The sequence below is a fragment of the Melanostigma gelatinosum genome (assembly GCF_949748355.1).
Source record: "Melanostigma gelatinosum genome assembly, chromosome: 3".
NCBI classification, from domain to species: Eukaryota; Metazoa; Chordata; class Actinopteri; order Perciformes; family Zoarcidae; genus Melanostigma; species Melanostigma gelatinosum.
Window position 1 is genome coordinate 10,768,806 of NC_136636.1, and position 19,508 is coordinate 10,788,313.

Genomic DNA, 19,508 nt, shown 5'->3' on the forward strand with positions numbered 1-19,508 from the left:
ATGCAGGCAATTCACCTAATAGTTCTGATTCAACGGGCCTTGGCAGGATTTTAACAAACTCCCCACCGAATCCTGATCTCAGTGGGGATGAATGATTACAGTGAGATCTGTGTGAAGGTTCAATTTGTGCCAAATCTTTCTCTCTTGTTTCAGATTTGTTCTGGGATAGGACCTCTACCTATGGCTGCACAATTCATCAAATGTTTATCGCAATCACTAATTTTGGCTTCCCACAAAAAAATGAACATCCTCAACTGCGATACTGACATATTAAAATGCGCGCTCACAGAAAACTGCCAGCCAACAGGGGGCGATCACCATTTTTGGCTTCACTTTTAAAAGTCAAGGTGAAAGCAACGCTCTGTTGATTTAAATGTGAAAATTAGATTCAAATATTTTCTCCTTAAAAACAATGAATAATTGTGATAAATAATCCTGATCTCAATATTGATCAACAATAATCCTGATTATCATTTTGGCCATAATCGTGCAGCCCCACACAAACCCAGCTGACCTTATGAATTGTTTTCCAATGTTTCATTTCAGGTCATTTCTAAATAGATTGACTGGTGAGCAACGTGAGTCATAAATACTTCATTTTCAGAGGGCATGCTCCTGCTGATGGCAATGTCTTTATTGAGGAAGTCATTACTCATTGGATCTACCTAAACATCAATCCTTGCTCTCTAATTGGAAAACTGAAACATGAATTATCAACAGCTCATCATGCAGACTTCTTTCCTGGTACGTGCAGCTTTTGCCATCATGTCCTTATATATAAGAGCCTTTTACATGGTTCTTGATTTAAAATGATTCAGCTGGAGACAGAGTTTTCGACCATCTTACTGAGTTAGTTTCATCAGCTGTAGCTAAGCAGTACAACAAAATCCTTGTTGTGTTGGAGACATTCAAGAATGACTCTACATTTGATTGGTAAAACTGCCCCCGCTATCATCATAAACTGTATATGCAATCGACAGATGTAGCAAAACAAACTAAGAGGGTAGCAAAGGGTCGGTTGTCTGCATTACATTGTCTTGAATGCACATCTGCACATACATTCCTGTTAAATCCCACACCCGTTGCTGCCCTTAATCTGGAAAAATCGGAGCAAATTCTAAACTGCACTGCGGTTCAAGCATCCTCCCGTGTGAAGCATGACGTGTGCCGCGACGACAGGTTTTAAAATAACCCCGGCTAGATTAGGTTAAAGGGTCAGATTGATATCATGGATAAAACCCATAAAGCCACGGCGAATGGTATCTGAACGATCAAAATATTAATATCCCCCAACAAGCACAGAAATCCTCCGTGCAACAGATCGAAGGCTCACAAGTTCTTTGAACTGAAAATCTGACATAAACTGCGTCGAACCAATTTCTGCAACTCTGCATTATCCTGCACACTGCTTCTGAATGGGAAGGGGAATTGTATTGAGGTTCTCAGGGTAAGAGGCTGATAGTGCGTGAGCTTTAATAGGGTGTCTATCCAGTTGATTTAATCAGAGACTGTGGTGGTTACTGATAATCCCATTTCATATATGGGTCCCCTGCTAAATCTGTCGGCAACACGTGCTTCCGCACCGTGGTGTCCACGTGCTGAACTGATGCTCTGAACACGTCAAACTACATATTGCCTGACAAGCAGGCAGAGACAGGAATACGAAAATATGACATGCCTACATGCACACGTATGCATGCACGTGTAACACAGCATCAGATCAGTACCAGCACTCGTTGAAAATTGGTAGAAGGTAAAGGGGTTCTGAAGAGGCAGGAATCCCTGTTAAACCTTCCTGATGTGTCGTAGGTCTAATTCAATCAATCACCAGCGACAGGAGTGCCGCAGATCCTGTTCACTTGATCTCATGTGAGAGGAATTCCAGATTTGTAAGCACACAAGCAATCCCAATCTGTGCAGTGCACACCATGTTTCAGTAGACACACGAGATGCTGTGTGAGCAAATGTGCACGCTTGCAAGCTCCGGGGATGTTAAAAACTCTCAATCACTTCCTGAAAAATTATTACCGGCTCCAATATTTTTGGATTCGACAAACATCTGCAGACAGCTACTGTGTTCTGCCTTTTCCTATTTGAACCACTTTAGGTCACACGAGACGCCACATGACTCTAATTCATCGCTTAATGATATGACATCATCTAGAGAGGCATCAGCTTGACGCACACATGCTTTCAAACCAACAAGGGTGGGGCTGCCCTCTTTGTTCCACTGGTCTGCTGTCTTCAGTGAATTTGCTTTGATGAGGAGAGAAAGAGCACCACAAATATCTATATCAGAGCGGGTTAGACAAGACATAGATGCCGGAGTGCCAATAGGATCCAACCTAGTAACCCCTCTCCTCCTGCCCACTAACGCCACATCTCCATTGACACAACTGCTTTGAAGTAACCACAATTCTTCATGCTTCTGACATGAAAGACGGGGTTTCCTGCAGTTCACAGTCGGAGCGTTCCACCAAGGCCTCTCTCTACCTTCACACACACAGACTGGGAACTCAAATATTCATGTGAACTGATGGGGGACGTCAGATGTTTTCACGCGCCCCGATGCTCTGCGTTGTCTGTTTGTGACACTACTAGGTTACGGGAGTTTAAAATGTCAATTGGTGGTTAAATGGTTGCTTCCCTGAGGAAGAGGACAGTTACTGATCTCACCACCGACATCATTAGGAGTTTACTAAAAGCTATCACTGTCTCCCTGATCATCTGCTGCAACCCAGCCTGTCACAGCTTTTATCCCATAATAAAAGAGTGTGTTGGTAGCAAGGCTTGACGTCATTTAGAAATAGATATTTCCAGTGTATATATATATTTTTAGGGAACATAAATTCAGATATAAAAAAATACCCATGCAGTATTCAAAATCTATTCAAATTGCTGAGATGTATTAGTCTAGACCACACTGTCAGACATGTCCAGTTATATACTTTATGCAATTACACTGGAAAGTATATGCATCTCACAACGGCAACAAGAATGTAACAAAGGGAATTTAGATCTTTACATTATTTGCTGTTGGCTGCATTGTGCAGATTAAAATACACTTTAGTCATAAACTTCTGCTGTTGCGTAAGACCCACCATAGTGATATGAAACCTACATGAATACATCCTCCCCAGGTGTGGGACTATACGTTGAGCATAAATAAATAGTTTGACCTTCAAGGAAATGACTATTGATCGGAGGCCAAATCTCTCAAGATTAGTGTCAAAGAGACAGAATTCTCAAGCAGAGGAATTTAGTTGACATGGACAGAGAAGCTCCATACATGGAGGGTAAGAGGACAGGGATTCGAGGCCAGCATGGCGCTTCTCTTTCTGTCAGCACACATCTCCTGCGTACGTGGATGCATTAGGGAGAGTGGTTGGGAACGAGTGTCAGACATTAGCAACTTAATGTGAGTGGTCTGGGATCTTTCCAAACGTTTTTGCCAAGGACTTGATGTCGCAGAGAGGATCTGTTTCCGGTGAAGTTCAGAGGGTCACGGTGTCTCTCAAAGAGGTTTTCTCTAAAATCAGTTAAAGAGAAACAGACAAGGACATTGGGTGACAGCTGGCACTCCATGCTTCTACGGCTTTAGTCTGGGACACTTTCCAGGCTTCATTGTCAAACATGCAGTTTATCAATGTCGGCCTACTTTGGCAACAGGTAATCTTATTCAGCACATTAATGCATTTCCTTTTGTGCTATAAAATCATCTGCACCGTTTCAAGGCCACCGTGTACAGTTCCATTTACTCCGCAAATAACACCACTGTGCCGCCCTGAGTGTGTTTCCGTGTTGAAGGGGCCAGATATGAGCCTCTCTCTACATCCTTGACCGAGGCAGAGGGAGAGGTAGCTGCCCTCCGAAGCGGCTGCAACAACAGCGCTACTTTCCCTAATCCGACAAGAGAAGGCAGCGTGGTGCATATTTATATATTGCACAGGCTGCTGGCCAACAGGACTTTATCATCTCAGATGAGCAGAATGATGATGTGTGTAAAAGGAGGATTATGACGCAGGCGGGGGAATAAAACTATACAGACAGTTAGGAGAAACCAGATAAAATATCTAGAGCATCAAGGAGCACTTTAATCTGCCAATAAATGGAGACATGCTTTTAAAATAATGCAGGAAATCACAGAGGGGCCAAAAGACCCTTTTTACCCAGTGCTTTCAAATCTATTACTACATCCAGATCACTAATGAGTTCAATAAACTTCAAATGTTCTTAAACTTCCTTTATTTAAAAATATATCATGACGTAGACTCTCTCTCTCTCTCTCTCTCTCTCTCTCTCTCTCTCTCTCTCTCTCTCTCTCTCTCCAATAGAATGTATTCACGAGAACTCTTCAAGGCTACAGATTTAACTTTCTGATTGTGGAACTTTAACCAACTGGGTCTGGAAGTGCAGCACAAGCACAAACAGTTTGTCTTTATTTGTAAGAGCAGGTGCCAAGAGAGGAATTGAAAAAAGAATCACTTTGGATCAGCAAACGTAATAAAACATACCTAGTTTGTTTCCTTATCACAGGGTTTAAGAGCTGCCTCTATCAAAAAAGCACACCGACTGGTTGTAATCTCATATCTGTTATTCCTGGAAGTAAACATGAAAAGCACAGGGGAAGTACACGCCTGACAGGTGCTTAATAAGGGCTGCAGATATCAGAGAACTTGATAAATCATCATCAGAAATACCTTTTGAACATGCAATGGTGCTCCGATCAGATAAATAAAAGATTTAAACATCTGTATATGTGTGGTTTAGCGCTTGTTCGTTCTTCCTGGCGGCCATGCTTTGACATGCAGCCACATGAAGAGCTTATTTGAATGAGGTCAACTAGGATGCAGGTTTGGCAACTTTCATGTGATATGAAGGTGATGAGTGTAACACAATCCCATCCAGTCTTGTGTGGGAAACGATTCCCTGTTGATGATTTATTACTCATGACGGAACATGCCCACTGGTTTTAGCATATAGTTAACAGTGCATTTAAAAACAAAAGTATAATGTATTACAACTATGAGAATTATAATACACTATAATCCTTGCAAAACAAATAAATGTTAGTGAGTGACATTAATTATGAAGTATTATGATACTTGACCTGATAAGTCATTATACAATCCTTTATATTGTTTGATGATTATTGCTATAATGTATTATGAATATGTATATTCATTTATGTTTTGTGTTTATGTCATTTTGTTTTGAACTAAATTGTTCAATAACATAAGCAGATCATATCGCATTATAAGTATGTTACTAATGCATTATAGACATGGAAAGTGTTACCGATTACACTTTTCCTTAATGTCTTGAACTTAAATTCATTTAAAACCTGTAAAATTTTGGTTGACATAAAAGGTCAAACATAAGATGGTAAATGGCCTTGTATAGCGTCCTACGACCACTCAAAGCACTTTTAAACTGCATGTCATTCACCCATTCACACACTGATGGCAGGCACCATGCAAAGGTGCCACCTGCCCATCAGCACTAACTAACCATTCACACCCAATCATACACCGCAGGCACTGTGATTGAAGGAAAAACCCGCTGACAACGACATCCACAAGACTGATAAGACCCCAAGACCATTTTGCAACAAAACATCCTATGCGTCCAATCTGCCGATCTGTCTCCACCCGCCACATTCTGAAATCTTGTTGGCTCACTCACTCAACCCGTCTGGACAGCCTGATGCAGTTTACTCTATGTGGCCGAGATAAAAAGGACAGAAGGAGGCCAGGCCGACAGGTGCGGCTGGTTCTCCGGATCTGTAAACCCTCAGCTGTACACTCACTGACCTGAGATACCCATCGCTAGAGGAAACATTTGCTTTTCCATAACCAGTATTTTCATTTTATTATTCGTTTGAATTTCGTTATTCGTTTCATTGGGACGTACTCGTCCCAATGAAACTCTTCTCGGTTCGGGATATTCAATGTAACGAGCGGTGTCTTTTCAAAGCACCCACTCTCCTCTCCGATTCTTAAATTCTCTGTCCTCTTTTCTCCGAGCTCCCATTTGTCTCACTTACAGCAGCTGTTGCTAGGCAACAGCTCAAACCCTATATGCAAATTAAAACTGATATCAAAACAATGTCGCCAATGAAAGGACGGAATATAAGTTCTCAAAGGTGAATGTAATACTTGCTTATTTAGTTTTGGTAAAACTTGTTACACTTGTTTGTTAGCGGATGAGTGAGATTATCACAGTAATACGCTAAACGCCGAGCACTGCTTATCAAAATATCATGTTCAATTGTTTTCTTCAGTTCATAATGGCCTGGCAGGTGCACAGGGCTTTGTCTCAGGTTGTGTTACAGAATGAATGAATGCAGCAGGTGACAGCTGAATAACAGGCAGGGCACAGAAGAAAACAATAGGTTGGAGTACAGTAGAGATGAGAGGGAGACTGAACAACAAGATGTAAGTTATAGCCACGCCAGACGTCTCCTAGAAATTCTTTCGCGCTCACCTAATCAAGCACACGCACTTCAGGACCAGGCACAAGTTAAGACCTGCAGTGAGAGGGTGTGTGTGAGCGGTTTTTTAGCACCATGTGTGGGAAGACAGACAGTCCGGCTCCCTGCTCTTCCTACTTCTGTTTCTCCAGAATGACACAACAAAGAGGAGAAAGTCACCTGGGACACCAGTCATTACAACATCATGGAAACAATCTGCAGTGACTGTCTTTAAGTACATGCCAATGTATAGCAATGGTTGTGTTTGCTCTTTGGACAATGCCTTCTTTATTTATTAGTCGTTGTTTAGGCATTTGGAATAGCTCCTGGATATTTGTTTCATTGTATCTGGAGGTAAAACATGTGCACTGGTTTCAACTATTACTCTCTTTTCTTTTCTTTTTTAGCAGGAAACAATGTGTGTATTTACATGAACACAAGTATCCTGAGCGCTGTTCAGCTGAGTGTCCAGACAGCCAGAAACCAAACCTCAGACAAACCTTCACCAACAGATGATCAGAGAAATCTGGATAATATCATACATGCATACAGAGGAATGTTACATTATAATACAAATGTGATCCAAACCAGGATAAGGATTTTCACTACCATCATCATGATCGCAGTATTACACAACATTACATTTTCCCTACTGCAAGGAAACTTCAGCTTCCTTTGCCATTGTTGGGATTTTCCAAATAGCAGTCTTCATTAGACCATGGGAAAGTGAACCAGGCAGGAAACGTCTCTTCCTGTGACCTTACGTCTCAACCGTCCATCACTGAGGTGGGATTTAAGCATGCAAATTCAGTGTCTGTCTCTCTCAGCTCTTTCTCTTTCATTCCACTGTCTGCTTTATCACTCAAATCACAAACTATCTGTGAGTCGCACAGCGTTCAACAAGCCGGACAAGTTGTGTCTGAGAGAGAGGGAGAGGGAGAGGGGAGCAACAAAATGACAAACACAGAGAACAGAGAGCAAACAGGCAACAGACGCTGACATGAAGAAACAGAACACAAGACAGAGACACAGAGAAAACGGAACAAACATATTTGACAATAAACAGTATAAACCCACATCCTGCTCCTTTTCAGTGAAACACTGAATACATGACACTACCAGACAGTTTCTCTAACATAATTAACATGAGATCCCTGGCCTACATGCTGTTAGAACTTCCTCTGCTGGTTTCTAATCGGCCTGCTCAGGAGTGCCAGACTGGCACGTGGACTGAGCGTGGCTACAACCCTCCAGCGGGCAGGCAAGGGGCCGAACAGCTGTGCCCAGGATACTATCTCCGTCTCCTGCAGAGAGAAACTCCTCTCCCTGATGCCTCTTTTCCAGCCAGGCAAAGACTGCTGCTGCAAGGGCATCTCCTCTCCGGTCTCCGACCACCACTGAGTGACAGGGCCTCCTCCGTGAGCAAATGAAAAGACTGCACTCAACCTGTATGCCATGCTGCAACAGTCATCCACACACAGGTGCCTCCCATCATACACTCTCACTTGTTATAAGGCCACATTAGAGGAGTGTCCCTTTCTTATTCAGTGCATATCAGGTGGTTTATTGAAGCATGCTGGAAATCACTTATCATTTTTACACTGAAGCAAAATGGATCCTCACTGTGCATGGCTGTGAGTGTCCCTCCTCTCATATGTACTGAGCTAACGTTACAACCCACATTCAAAAATCACATTGGAACCACTGACACGCGTGTCTCCCACAAATGTATCACAATTCAAATATATGTTTCAACAATCAACCTAATGTGTCATTTGAAAAAAATCTGGATTTTGAAAAATGCAACAAAAAAAAAAATAATTGAAAGAAACACGCCATGCTGTTGAACACATGAGCGAATCATCTTGTATCACTGTTGATGCCAACACAAATGCTGCATGAGCGGAAAGCGGTCAGTCCCCATCATAAAAAAAATCATGCGTAAAAGAAGGTGTGCCATTTTTGCGCACCGCTGTGATGTGTCCGCGAGGAGCAGCCTTACCTGAATCGGGGTGAATCTTTTATACATTCTTCAAAGTCCACCGTCATGTTTGCGTTTTATCGTGTATTCCCACTTCAGTCAGCCAATGTCATTGCCCGCGGCGGGATGTCGCTTGAACCGTGCGGATGGTGACTGGTGTCCCCTGACGCGCAGCAGTCTGTCGCCTCTCTCCCGGTGGCACCGTGACACAAAATGCGAGCTCGGTGCGCGGCAGTCAGATTATTACTATGCTGCTGCCACTGTATCCGAGTCAGGCGAGAGGCGTAGCTGCACCGTGGACACTGAAAAAGGAGAGGAGAGCGCCGTCTAGTTACAATCCGCCGTAACAACTCTGGCCGACAGGCGGAATCATGGTAGGAAGAAGAGCTGAGCCTTGAATAGATATTTGCCCAGATAATATTTACATCAGTATAACAGACACTACAACATCAAATACACTGGTGTAGACTACATCCTCCCATCATCAACCCCCATAATAATACAACAATGGTGACGTTTATGTCTGTTTCATTCAGAAAATAGTCCATGTTCATATAACGTCGAGAAAAAAGGGAATATTAGTAGGCCTAATATTTTATAATGTAGTTTTAATATTAAGAATAATTGGGTTACTAGGCTAGTACTTAACCAAATTATTCTGCCAAAACACAATCAAATCTTGCACTGTCACCTCCAAATGTAGACTACCTCCTCAATAACTTGCCCACATGATTAGTAGGCCAAATGAACCCAGATATAAAACATTTGGCAGTTTCAACAAAGGCTTGCAATCAATTATACATTTTGATCGTGTAAAGTTGATTGCTTTCTGAAAAAATATTGAGTTCTAAGATGAATATCTGAATTTGTTTCCATTAATCGAGGAAATCAGACTTTAATCTCAGATGTATGGCTGTACATTGCGCAATAGAGAAGTGAAAAGAGCAATTCGCTGCAGGCTAAGATTGTTTGCCTCTGGAATGATTAATCAGAAGTCTGATTTACTTTCTCTTTTCAATTTCATGTCATAATCCTCTTCAATCTTGTACCAGTGTGTTGCTCGTGTTGACTCTCTTTATCCCACTCGCAGCTGACACATCTCCACTGTCTCTGACCTCAGTGACGTAATCAAAAAGCGACCGATAAGGGGGCAGAGCCCTTGGTCAGACATCAATATGAAACGTGCCTGAAACTATACATCAATGTTAACATGTGTGCTTGATTTATAGTACGTGCAATGGCCGTGGATGTCACAGAAGTGCACACGTGCAGAACGCACGTTGTACAGGCAGCGCGTGATCACAGAAATATGGCAAGAGGCGGGATGTTCATCATGTGTCTTTTAGCTGGTGTGCAGTGTTGGATAGTTTGTCTATCTTGACACAAAGCGCCTATGTTGGTTGTTGTATCGAGTTAATATTGAGATGAAAATACTGAGTACAGTACTAACCCGCTATGTTTCAACTGAGACGCTGCAACTTGAGTCTTTAAGGTTCTTCCGGACTACAAATAAAACTACTCGGAAATGCGGCACATGTCGACGTTCCGTCGCCTGCTGCCTTTTCTCTGCTGTAGTCCGTCGCTTTGGCTGCGTCCCTAAACGCATGAGTCCTTCACAGGGTTTTGTGAAAGTCGTCCTTCCCCGTCAGCAACCATATGGACGCGGTGTTTACGTAAAAGTTGTCCGCGTAAAAAGGCATGTTTTCCTCAAATGTAACGTTAAACTCTTGTAAACGCGAACAATATGATCAAGAAGTGTCAAAGACATTTTGAGAGACAATGCACAACAACTGGGCACGTTATCTCGTATTTTTTCAATACATTGGAACAAATTACAGGTAAGGGTATACTACGGGGTAGCTGGTTACACTGTAAGGGGTGTTATTGTTTATCTATTATTTGATTATCATTATTTGTGCAGGGGTGCAGTGAAAGTGCCTCCCAATCAGCTGGTTAGGAAGGGGGTCCAGGACCACGTGGAGGTAAGTTCACTGATACTAACGTGTTGTTGTGTCCTCAAATACACGTTCCTCTTTCTTTCCTTCATCCCAACATCACTTCTAGTCCTACAAACCAGAAAACAAGCTACTGGTAGCCTACTATGTGGTTTTGTTGTGAAATGACCTGAACAGCATATTCATCGCATAGATAACAACATACAGGCAGGCTGTGCAGGAGGCTCTCTATCATGTCAAATGCTATGTGTATTACACTCAGTTGCCAGTTTATTAGGTACACCTAACAGAAACTAATGCATATATCAAAACAGCCCTGCATTAATACCAAGGACTTCCTCCAGATGTGAGCTAATTGCATTGTCTTATACGTGGCAGGTGTTTCATACAGCAGATTATTCAGCTCATCAGTCTGCATGTTGGTGACTCCTGTCCCATTCACCTTCACTCTCTCCCCCTTATTTCCCGTCAGCCCGCTACTGTCTATCTAATACTGTGTTTCTAATAAAGGCATGAAGAGGGACAAAAATACGTTGGAAAAAAAGTGGACACACTTTCTATTTGTGGCAAGCTGCTGTTTACAGCTTTACTTGACATCCCTTTTTTCTCTGTTTTGATGTAACGTATCTGTCTGGCTATTTGTGGTAAGCTGAGAATGGTTTAAAAAGTTCAAAAGCTACTCTTTCAAAAGTCGATCACAGCCCACAGCTTTTTATCTCTGTGATGTTCTCTCTGTCTGTGTCCAGGATGCAATAAGGAGGCTGAGGCCGCTCAACCCAGTGTCTCTGTTAGTGTCCAGCAGGACAGACACAGGTGTCCACGCCCTCTCTAACTCCGCCCATTTCGACCTCCAACGCATGAACGATAAGCCGCCGTTTACTGAAGACGTTCTTGTTGAAGCTCTTAATTTCCATCTCAAAGCCGAGCAGATCAGGTGAGTCAGAGGACAATCTGAGCATTTTATTCAAACTATGAGACATGAAAAGAGGCGCAGAGGTTTGAGAAGAAAAGTGTATACGTACTATTGCTGCTATGAAATTACAATGTTCTATGACATTTGTGATGAACACGCCAAGTTATTGGTTGTAATATCCATGATTTTAATATTTCTGCAAGCAGCCAAAATTGGAAAATGTACTCAAATATTCTAAGATAATTGTACTGTAGAGGAACGTGGGGCATTGTTTTGAAAACCTTAAATCACCAAGAACATTTCTTCTCATATTTATACAACAATGCAAGTATTCCTGATGACCTGCCCCAAAAAACAACAGTATGTTTGGTTAATATCTACTCAGTTAGCAGTTAGCATATAGCTTTGATGAAATGCCACAAGTTGAGCTTTCGAGGCAAAGAGCCATATGAATTGTACGGAAGTATTTCATATCCTGGTTGGTGGTGTCCCGTCTTCTCCTTTTCTCTCCTCACTGTGCTTTTCTCCACCTCCTCCTTTTAATCCCTTTATTACATACCATTGCATTACTCAAAGCCAAAGTCCCTTTTTTTATGACTACTTAGGTTTAGACTGCTGTGATACTTTGTGTGGCAAAGTAAGAGCACCAAACTGATGTTGACACAGACTGCATTCAAACGGAGCAGTGAGAGTTTGAAACAGAATGAGCCATCTGGGAGAGAGACAGAGGAGAGAGGGAAGGGAAGCTCCCAGCATCCCGCTAATCCCTAAACCTGCAGAGAGAAGGTTGGAAAGGATTATCCCTGCTCTGCTTTTGGTCACTAGCCTAGTCTTGCCAAAATATTCAACCGCCAGTAATGTTCATACACATTCCCCTATGTTGAGATTGGATAGAATTTTTCATTCTGGATCTGTCTTAAAAGCACATTGTCAGATCTGGCAACACAAACATCTTACTTTGGATGGAAGAGGTGATCGAAAAAGAGTTTTTGTCACAGTCACAATCTGAATATGGCTCCCGGCTCATAGCTTTGGTCTGCTGCCTCCTGAAACAGTGTGCCAAATCAAGATGTAAACATAGACTAGCACACTGTAAAAAATAGTACCTCTTCAGTCGGGGGTAAAAAGGGCCTAAATTAGCCCAAATTAAATGATCGCCTCTTTTCCCATTGGGGAAACTGCTGATTAGCTAAATGCTGCCATGTAAAAAAATGCACCAGTTCACAATGTTGTAAGGCCATGCTTTGTACACTGCTTATGAAAATGTAATGTGTGTGTGTGTGGTTTGGGGGCCAGGCAAAAAGGCTGTCACGTCACATCGGAGCAGGCGCTGAAGGCAGACGCAAGGGTTTCCTCTGCCACGTGTCGCACCCAATCTCCTCCCCTGGAAACGTAACCTAGATTTCTGAATGTGCACTGGCAAACACACACACACACACACACAAACATATACTAGACTGTACATGCACTGCTGTGTACCGGTACTATAAAGAGACGCGTGTGCACATACATGGGATGCGTGTATTGGAACATTGTTCATATAGTTCCATGCATGCTAAAGCGTCTCAACCCCGAGTCAACTCCTGCCTTCTCCAGACACACACGCATGCATGAGTGCATACTCGTGTATGGATAAACACAAGTGTGCTCGTGTGGTCACAATCACACTGGCACAGCTGGCTGCAGCTCTTTGTTCTTTCAGTCTACAGATGTAAGTATTAAAGATTTCCCACTCGTCACTGTATTATGACTGTACAAACATCTCTGCCTCATTGAAGGGAGATGGTGTGGAGTGTTACTTTAACAGCCTTGAACATGAAGAATGGTAATGAATCCAGCCAGTAAAAGACAATGGTTTTGTGTTATGTTGCCCAGTTATAATTTGGACCATTTAAAAAGAAAAGGCTGCAACTCTGAAAACAGTGACTTGTATTGCCATATGCCATTTAACTTATTAGGATTAAAAGATTTCCATAAAAGCTGCCAGTATGTTGATTGCACTCAGTTATCACAAGAGCTTGGGCAGTTTGAAAAGTTAACAACACAGCCAAATATATTCATATTTTTATTCTTTACATAACACAATGTGGTTCATTGTTTCAGCAAGTGGATTCAATTACATGTGCAGAACTCTGATCAGAAATGCCAGTTACATTCTCTGGTCTGCTTGTTGATGTTGCACAAACTCATAAATTGATCCACACTGTTTGACTGAATCATAAAGGGGTGTTTTGTCTGACTGACTTAGAGTTAAAATGTGCTCTATCTCTGCCCGTGTGTTTCTCCATGTTAGCCGTGCCCCTGCTGGAGTCGCATCAAAGAGCTCCAGCTTCTGAGTCTGTTGTGATGCTATCTGTGTGCGCATAAGCGCTTGGCTCTTGAAGGTTCCTGGCTGCCCTTTTAGGACTCTGACATCGGGTGTGCTTTTGTGTAAAAAAGCTGCAACGCTGGCATTTTGGACACTGACTTGTGCACAGTTTTTCTCTCTGGCAGTACAAAATGAAAGTATTAACAGCATCTGGGTCTGGGGACTGTTCCAGTCTGAGGGAGGAATGAAACAGTGATGTCTGGTTGTTTAGTAATTGTCTAAACATCAAACAGAATTCAAATGTTTCGTATTATTTTCTGTGGTTTTAGAATAAATAACTGCATATTCAGAATGTCAGACATAAAGTAGAGCTCAAATTTCCAGCTTTTCTGGCCTGAATGGACGTCATCTTTCCCTCTGGTTGCTCTTTTGTGACTCTGCCAGGATCACGCGTGCCCACCGTGTGCCTGATGATTTTCACGCCCGTTTCCGTGCCCGGTCCCGGACCTACGTCTACCGGATAGCCCTGGGAATCTCACACCACTCCCTGCTTCCCCTTACAGAACGCGATCTCTGCTGGAACCTCCGCAACCAGTGAGTTATCCCACTTTATACGCCGCCCCTCCCTCCCTTCATTCACTCATCTGCCTTTTCACCCTGCATCCATGTGTTTGATGATTTCCCATAAGAAAGAAAAATCGAGCACACACTCAATCTAACATGTAGGTCCAGACACACACACACACACGTCCTCAACGAGCTAATGCCAAGCCTTGCAGAAACAATGGCATGTTAAACACATGAATAATACACACGTGCCGGAACTGCAAATTAGGGCTAGTCAAACAAAGTGTTTTTATCTGAGCTGACATCCCAAAAACAAACAAAGGGGAAGGAGGGAGAGAAAGGAGACGGGGGATGAGGATGGACAGAGTACAGAAAGAGAGAAAGAAACGGATGAAATGGCGAGTGCTTGGTAGCTTAGACAATGTTTCGTTTAGCTGGGAGGGAGCGTGAAGAAGCACATTTCAGAAAGCGTACGTATGAACATTTGTCTGCTCTTCTCTCTCCACTTTTTTGGGCGAAAAGTAGGGCAAGATAAGCTGCAGGCTTATACACATGCAGAACAACACCCACGCACATTACCCTGACGGTGGGTATTTTCTACTTTCTTTCCTTCTGCCACCCTTCTCCTTCTCTCCACTGCACTTATTTCTCTCTTGCTCTTTCCATTCCTCCTTTCCTCCCTTGCTTCTATCTCTCTGGTGTCTCTGCTTTTTTTTTTTTTATCCCGTCTCTTATTTTCAGCATCCATCTCGTCCATCCACCCCAAAGTGTCTCTCCGCCTCAGCAGCCTCTCTCCGTTCTCTCTTTGATCTGCCGCTCGCTCGTCATCACACACCCCCATCTTTCCCACTGCAAAAAATATGCATGAGACTCTACAGAGTCTGAGCACAGGGCCCACTTTCACTCTCTCCCTCAAATGAACTGTTCGTCAACATGCTCTGCTCTCTCACGTGGCATTGTGCGTCAAAGAAGTTCATATTATATAAGCAACCCAATAAATGATTCTACTTTGAAAGCAGGAACATGGTCGTACTTGATGTGTACTTTCAGGCTGAGAGAGAGGAGGTGAAAGGTGCTGACCATGGTGAAAATACAGGTGTGAAGGAAAATAGTTTTGCATCGTGGCTGCACCTGTACAGAGTACCTGTTTACATCACATCCCAGCTGCTTGACCTCGCTGGTCATGCAGGTCACTTTCCGGGTCAAGTTTCAAGAACACAATGAGAAAAAGTCTGCTTACATTAACTGGGTGTTCTTGGCACTCGTAGAAAATCTAGCATTTTTTGTGATGACTTATTATAGAAAAGTGTCTCCTGTTTCTGTCTTCCATCAGGACGCTGGATGTGGAAGCCATGCGTGAGGCTGCAGCACTGCTGGTCGGGACTCAGGACTTCAGCAGCTTCAGGGCAGTCAACTCCGACATTCATTTTAAAAGCCCTGTGAAGACGCTGAATGTGGCCAGCGTACAGCCAGGAAGCTCCTTCGTACACGCACACTTCCACAGGTAGGCTGTTTATATTCAGGTAGACTGATCACATCGGCTGCCGGCAGGCAGCACCAGGCCAAGTAAGAGGAGGAGAACAGAACGGACTATTCCAAATTGGAGGAGAAGAAAGCCAAGTACATAAAGAAATGATGCATGTGCTTTTCCAATCTGGTATTTTTCAATCAAACTGATGCTTAACAAGCCAAAGTTTTGAATCATTTACAGTCACTCCACTGCATGTACAGCCTTGAAATGATTTCCCTTTCAAGCTTCAGTCAGACTCAGTGGCGTGTTTGATGTGATACCAGGTGAATCACAGGTCAAGTCGACTGTGATCTGGAAACCAAACTAATCTTTTTCAGAAGGAAAAGTTAGAAAAAAACTTGATTTACTTTAGTGCATCACAGGAAGTACTGTTTACTATGGAAGGACAACTGATGTCTAGCTGTTACACATTTTATTAAAGTGCTGTGTGTGTGTGTGTGTGTGTGTGTGTCATGCAGGTACTTTAGACAACATAATCCATTGCAGAGATGGGGGGGGGGGGGGGGGGGGGCTGGGAGACAGAGAGGACCATGTGGGCTTTGGGAGATTACACGTCCATGGGGGTCACTCTGCATGCCAAATACCACTTCCGTGGGTGTTCATTTGCCCTGAAAGTATGGCGCACAATATGGACACAGGCAGACTGTTAGCAGTTCTCAGAGTAAATGGCACATAGTCCCTCAACCTCAACGCATGTGGAGCCTTAACCAGCTGTGAGCATCACATACCTGTAACATGGTGTATTTGTTTCATTGCATTTTCACCGAACTAGTCTTTTCTCTTTTATTCTCTACAAAAGTAGAGAAAAGAGTATTTCTTTTTTGATAAGGGTTTCTATTCTAAGTAGCAGTGATAAGATGAGAAGAAACTGAGTTGTGAATTGTTTAAAAGCAGAAGGTTGAGCTAAATATTTGATCCTAAAATGAGGAGCTGTAGGACATTGAGGCAGATGGATATTTCTCATCTCATTGTCATAAACTAGTGAACAGTGTTCTCCCACATCAACTGTAGTGTAGCTGAGTGTGTTCTCTTCTGGATGGGATTTATTGTATATTTAATGTGCTGCTTACTAAAGGCTCAAAGCATCACCGTAGTAGAGCCTCATTGAGTCGCTAGTGTGCGTCTTATGCTTTGCTTTAAAATGAAACTAACAAGCATTATTTCATGTTTTTTCTTCTGCTTCCTTCTTTCTATTTATTTGTTAGCATTGCCATTATGAGCATGTTAGCATTTAGCTCAAAGCCCCACTGTGCATAACAACTGTCTCACAGCCCTGCTGGCATGACTATAGCAGTCTTGTTACTTGATAAATGCTTTTAAACCATCAACTATCAAATTAGTTCCAAGATCATTTTCTTCAGATGAGCTCCTTAATTAATCCTTTCAGCTTTATTTCAGTCAAACGAGTAAAATCAAAATAGTTTGTTCTAAACTGGAGGCCTTGCTTTCATCCTGACCTCTGTCATACCACGTCATGAACACACACACACACACACACACAGCAGATGCACGTATGTGATTGTGCAACATGAGACAGCCTTTATCTCTGAAGGTATATTTGTGTCTTTATTACGCAAACAAAAAATGTTTTAAAAGCAAATTTCTCTCACTGCAATCAAAAATCAAGTTTGTAAGTGAAAATATATAAACTGAGAATAATTTATTAACCAAAGATTTAATTTTTTTCATCAAAGATTTTATTTTTAACCAAAGATTTTATTCTTTTAACCAAAGGTTTTATTTTCTTAACCAAAAATTCTAGTTTCAGAAGCAAAACTAACAAATAAATGATTCTCAGTTTATATATTTTCACTTATAAACTTTTGCAGTGCGAGAAATTTGCTTTTAAAACTTTTTTTTTTGTTTGCGTAATAAAGACACAAATATACCTTCATATTATCTTTCCACGAAAAATATATTGTCCCTCACCAGAGTCCATGCTGTATGAATCTGTCTCTGCACTCCTTACCAGTCAAATGTAATCAAACCGCAAGCACTGAGTCCGATTTGCATTTGACCCAATTCTTCCCATGTGCCTGTTTGCTCACTTCACTGTTTCCTCCCCAAAAATATGAAGTCTGTCCGTTTGGAGGGGGGGGGGGGGGGGGGGGGGGAATTGCTGTGACTTAAATGCTGAGATAACAAAAATTCAATGTCAAATTGCAAAAGACGCAGATTCATATTTTTTATGGCATTAAAGATAATCCTGTTGGGCCGAAGCTGCAGTATTCAGCATGTGACATTTAAACAAATCTGTGCACGAGGAGTCTCGACTCTGTCTGATGTCTGGCATGAGCGTGAATGTCACATCAGCCTCCAACTCTGTCCACATGGTGGGGGAAAGCATAGACGCATCCAACAAAAGAGAGATAAAGGAGAGACACGTCTCAACATACAATAGACATAAAACAGGAGCTTTTTACAGTCGATTCACTTAAATCGTGTGAAATACATTTGTTAAAGAAATGTTTGGATTAGTTTTTTTCTTCAGTCAGTCAATCTTTGTCATTCAGATCCATGCTTCTCCGATATAAGTAATGCTATACTACATCTGACGACCATTCAGGATATTGTTTTGCTTCATTGAAATGTGCCATACAAATAAACTTGCCTTGCCTTCATGAACCCCTGTGGCAATATTTAACCTTTCCTTCGTGCGGCACATTCAGTCAGTGACGCCAAGTAGACGGCCACGCCTTCAGGACTCGATGCCGTCTTAACGGTTCATGAGTGTCGGGAATAGGCCTTAAAGCCAGTGCTCCTTTTGTCCAATATGCAGACATCTCAAGAAATATACAGCTGTGATGTTTAACGTGTGTGTGTACTGTACATGATGTTCACACATTTGTGCAAATTTTAAGTTGTTTTTTCTGTTTTTCCCAGAGAGATACCATTCTGGGAGCTGACATTTACAAGCAGATCCTTTCTCTATAAGCAGGTTTGTTCCTCTTATTGTGCTCAATTATTTAAAAATCAATATCTGTGTTGCAGTTCATTGTTAGTAAGTACCGCCATCTGCTGGTGATGACTGACTGCCTCGTAATTGAAGTTACTCGAGCATAAAGGGGTAATAAAAATGTCTGCGATGAAGGCAAGCAGTTATTTTGTGATATTTTCAGTGTTATTGTAAAAACAAAAGGTTGCTTTGGTGCTGTGCTCCAGGTGCGGAGGATGACGGGGGCTCTCGTGGCTGTAGGCCGGGGGCAGCTCTCAGTGCTCCAGCTGCAGGACATATTGGAGGCTCGGGACTCTCTTGCTTACCCACAAGGCCTGGCTGCTCCTGCCAACGGCCTCTTCCTCACCAGGGTGGACTACAGAGAGACAGGTGAAGAGGCAGAATCTGATTCCATGTTAAAAATGACATCCCAGTACTGTATAATATTAATCTATCTACTATAAACCACATTTTCAGATGTATAACCTCTTCTTTGCCTCCTCAGACCTGCAGATTTCACAACAGACATCAGAGCAGCAATTTGTCTCCAGTGGAAATTCAGAGGATTAGTTCTGCGTCATTCAGTCATGTTGATACACTGTAATTCTACAACAGCTGTAATAAAGTTTTATATTTATGTGTATATTTGTTTTCTTCACTTACAACAGAACCTGGCATCTTCAGTGACCCCCAGTTGAAATCGCCCCCCCCCCCCCCTCACTTACACAAATAAGCATTTGACATCATGTTCTTTTAATTCAACATATTAAGAATACATGACTGTCCATGACTGCAGCTCAGCTACAGAATACCACACACCTTGAACCTATCATAGTCTACACATGA

At 42.4% G+C, this 19,508-nt stretch overlaps 2 protein-coding genes across 3 annotated transcripts in view; one reads left to right on the top strand and one right to left on the bottom strand.

Annotated features, from left to right (window-relative positions):
• Positions 1-8,655, bottom strand: part of LOC306775907 (arf-GAP with coiled-coil, ANK repeat and PH domain-containing protein 3-like) — a 46,876-nt gene extending 38,221 nt beyond the window's left edge. The window contains exon 1 of the mRNA XM_079266473.1: positions 8,475-8,655. Within this exon, the coding sequence (XP_079122599.1) occupies positions 8,475-8,521 (47 nt within the window). The 5' untranslated portion in view covers positions 8,522-8,655. The remainder of the gene's footprint in view (positions 1-8,474) is intronic.
• A 1,406-nt stretch (positions 8,656-10,061) lies between these two features.
• pusl1 (pseudouridine synthase like 1) lies at positions 10,062-19,303 on the top strand. Of its 2 annotated transcripts, XM_079297229.1 has the most exons (9): positions 10,062-10,291; positions 10,375-10,435; positions 11,155-11,342; positions 12,618-12,713; positions 14,074-14,223; positions 15,530-15,700; positions 18,611-18,665; positions 18,890-19,052; positions 19,168-19,303. In XM_079297229.1, the coding sequence occupies exons 1-9, from the start codon at positions 10,233-10,235 to the stop codon at positions 19,230-19,232; spliced, it is 1,008 nt and encodes a 335-aa protein (XP_079153355.1). In that variant the 5' UTR covers positions 10,062-10,232; the 3' UTR covers positions 19,233-19,303. The 2 variants fall into 2 exon arrangements, with proteins under 2 accessions (XP_079153355.1, XP_079153356.1); XM_079297230.1 differs by lacking the exon at positions 12,618-12,713.
• Positions 19,304-19,508: the final 205 nt, after the last annotated feature.